Raw genomic sequence first — 2361 nt, 5'->3', positions numbered from 1 at the left:
CAGAATTATATGAAACAGGACAGAGAAGATGGATAAGAGGCCAGTGAGCAGCCCATGTGGTACACAACAGGGTAACTGAAGGCCACAGTGCAATTAGCCTGAAAGAATCAGACCCAAGAAAGACTGAAATAATCAGTAGAGGAGTGTGAAAGCTGTCATTTGATAAATAGAAAGGCACTGAAAAAATGTTAAGCAGATAAATAATATGATAATGGAGAGCAGGATGAATTACAGAAGGAAAAGAAAGGAAATAGGAGATTTGATTAGACAGGAGATCATAAGAATCCAAATGGAAGAAAACAGTGGACCAAAGCAACAGATAGAACAAAGTTTTGAAGGACAAGCTATCAGTATGTAGGGAAAAATTGGATAAAGCAGAAGCAGCAGAATGAATCAATAAAGTGTCTAGGTTTTGAGCTAAATTGCAGTTTGCAAGGCAGTACACGATGTACCACCAGCTCAATTTTCTCTAAATTATGACGTATACTTATGACATTCCTAAATTTTTTAATTTCAAGCTTCATATAATGAATTGATACCTTACTTTATCCATTTTGTAACTTTAAATTGACTTTATTCATTAATTCATTCAGCACATACTTCTTGGAAACCATTCCATACCAGGCATTGGGCTAGGCTCTGGAACTAAAGGAAAGATGATCAGAATTCCCACCCTTGAGGATTTCTGAGTCTTCAGTACTTGAGGGTAAAGGAGGAAAGGTGAGGGAGGAGGTGGCAAATGTATAAATTGTAATATCACATGATCTTCTCTAAAATGAGAGTGTGCACATAACTGCTGACTTTAGAAAGTGCTCAACACTGAATGGAGGATTTGAGAAAGCATCCTATTAAATGAGAGATATCTAGAGAGACGTGTGTCATCTTTCCTTTAAATAGGTTCAATGCAGTGCCCATGGAAGAAACAAATAAAACTGCAAGGATACAGTTCTTTTTTCGTCCCTTCTCAGCGGACCCTAAGGTGCAGGTGGTGATTTTTGTGGCCTTCCTGGCGATGTACCTGGCCAGCATCAGTGGAAACGCCATCATTGCACTGACTGTCCAGATCAACCACTCCCTCCGCACCCCCATGTACTTCTTCCTGGCTAACTTGGCATTTCTGGAACTCTCCTATACCTCTTCCATCGCCCCGTTGGCCTTGGCAAACCTCCTTTCAATGGGCAAAACTCCTGTTTCCATCACCGGATGTGGTACCCAAATGTTTTTCTTTGTCTTCTTGGGCGGGGCTGATTGTGTCCTGCTCGCAGTCATGGCTTACGACCGGTTTGTAGCAATCTGTTACCCACTACGATACACCCTCATCATGAGCTGGCCCTTGTGTGTGGGGCTGGTGGTGGGGTCCCTGGTGCTGGGGTTCCTGCTGTCGCTACCGCTGACTGTTTTAATCTTCCGTCTCCCGTTCTGCAACAACAACGAAATCTACCACTTCTACTGTGACATGCCTGCAGTCATGCGCCTGGCTTGTGCAGACACGCGCGTTCACCAGACCGCCCTGTGTATCATCAGCTTCACCGTCCTAAGCCTCCCCCTCTCACTGATCTCCGTCTCCTACGTCTTCATCATGGCGGCTGTTTTACAGATCCGGTCAGCAGGAGGGCGCCACCGAGCCCTCTCCACCTGCTCCTCTCACATCTTCGTGGTCCTCCTGCAGTATGGCTGCACCAGTTTTATATACTTGTCCCCTAGCTCCAGCTACTCTCCTGAGATGGGCCAGGTGGTGTCTGTGGTCTACACTTTTATCACTCCCGTTTTAAACCCTTTGATCTACAGTATGAGGAACAAGGAATTGAAAGATGCCCTCAGGAAGGCGCTGAGAAAGTTCTTTGTAGGATGGTTCTATGACTTATTTAAATCAGGACACATGTGAGAGTGGACGCTAGTAATAATTATGCCGGGATGAGCTGCATGAGCCAGGAATGTCCTCAGCAAACTGAGACCTGGCTCATTATTCAAGGAAGTGAACGCTACTGTCTACATCACACAGGGCAACGTGACGTCCTGGGCATGGGTGAAGGAGCATCAACACTGATTGGACATCCGCTAGGTACCAGGTGTTGTGCGTGGGTTATCTCGCTTAGCCCATAACAAGTATCACTGTCTTCATTTTTTTAGAAATGAAAACTAAAGGCTAACAAAAGACATTTCTAGGATGAGAACACAAGTACTTAAAAATCTAAAGACTAAGCTGTCTTCACACAATGCCCCTCTCCTTGTTCTAGGCTCACTCTGCCAGGGGAGAACATGTTACCTCGTGCAAGTCTGGTCTCTCTAGGCTTCAGTTTCCTTATTTCTGAAGTGGCAAAGCTGAACTAGAAAATTCCACATGTTCCTTCCAAGGTCATA

General features: G+C 44.7%; 1 protein-coding gene across 1 annotated transcript; it reads left to right on the top strand.

The window, feature by feature from the left end:
* Positions 1–913: 913 nt before the first annotated feature.
* OR10V1 (olfactory receptor family 10 subfamily V member 1) lies at positions 914–1885 on the top strand. Its single transcript, XM_006214943.2, has one exon. The coding sequence runs from the start codon at positions 914–916 to the stop codon at positions 1883–1885; it is 972 nt and encodes a 323-aa protein (XP_006215005.2).
* The last annotated feature ends 476 nt before the right edge of the window (positions 1886–2361 follow it).

This window comes from Vicugna pacos, chromosome 10 (assembly GCF_048564905.1).
Source record: "Vicugna pacos chromosome 10, VicPac4, whole genome shotgun sequence".
NCBI lineage: Eukaryota > Metazoa > Chordata > Mammalia > Artiodactyla > Camelidae > Vicugna > Vicugna pacos.
The sequence above is the reverse complement of the archived record's forward strand: the minus strand, read 5'-3'. Positions and strand labels throughout refer to the sequence as shown.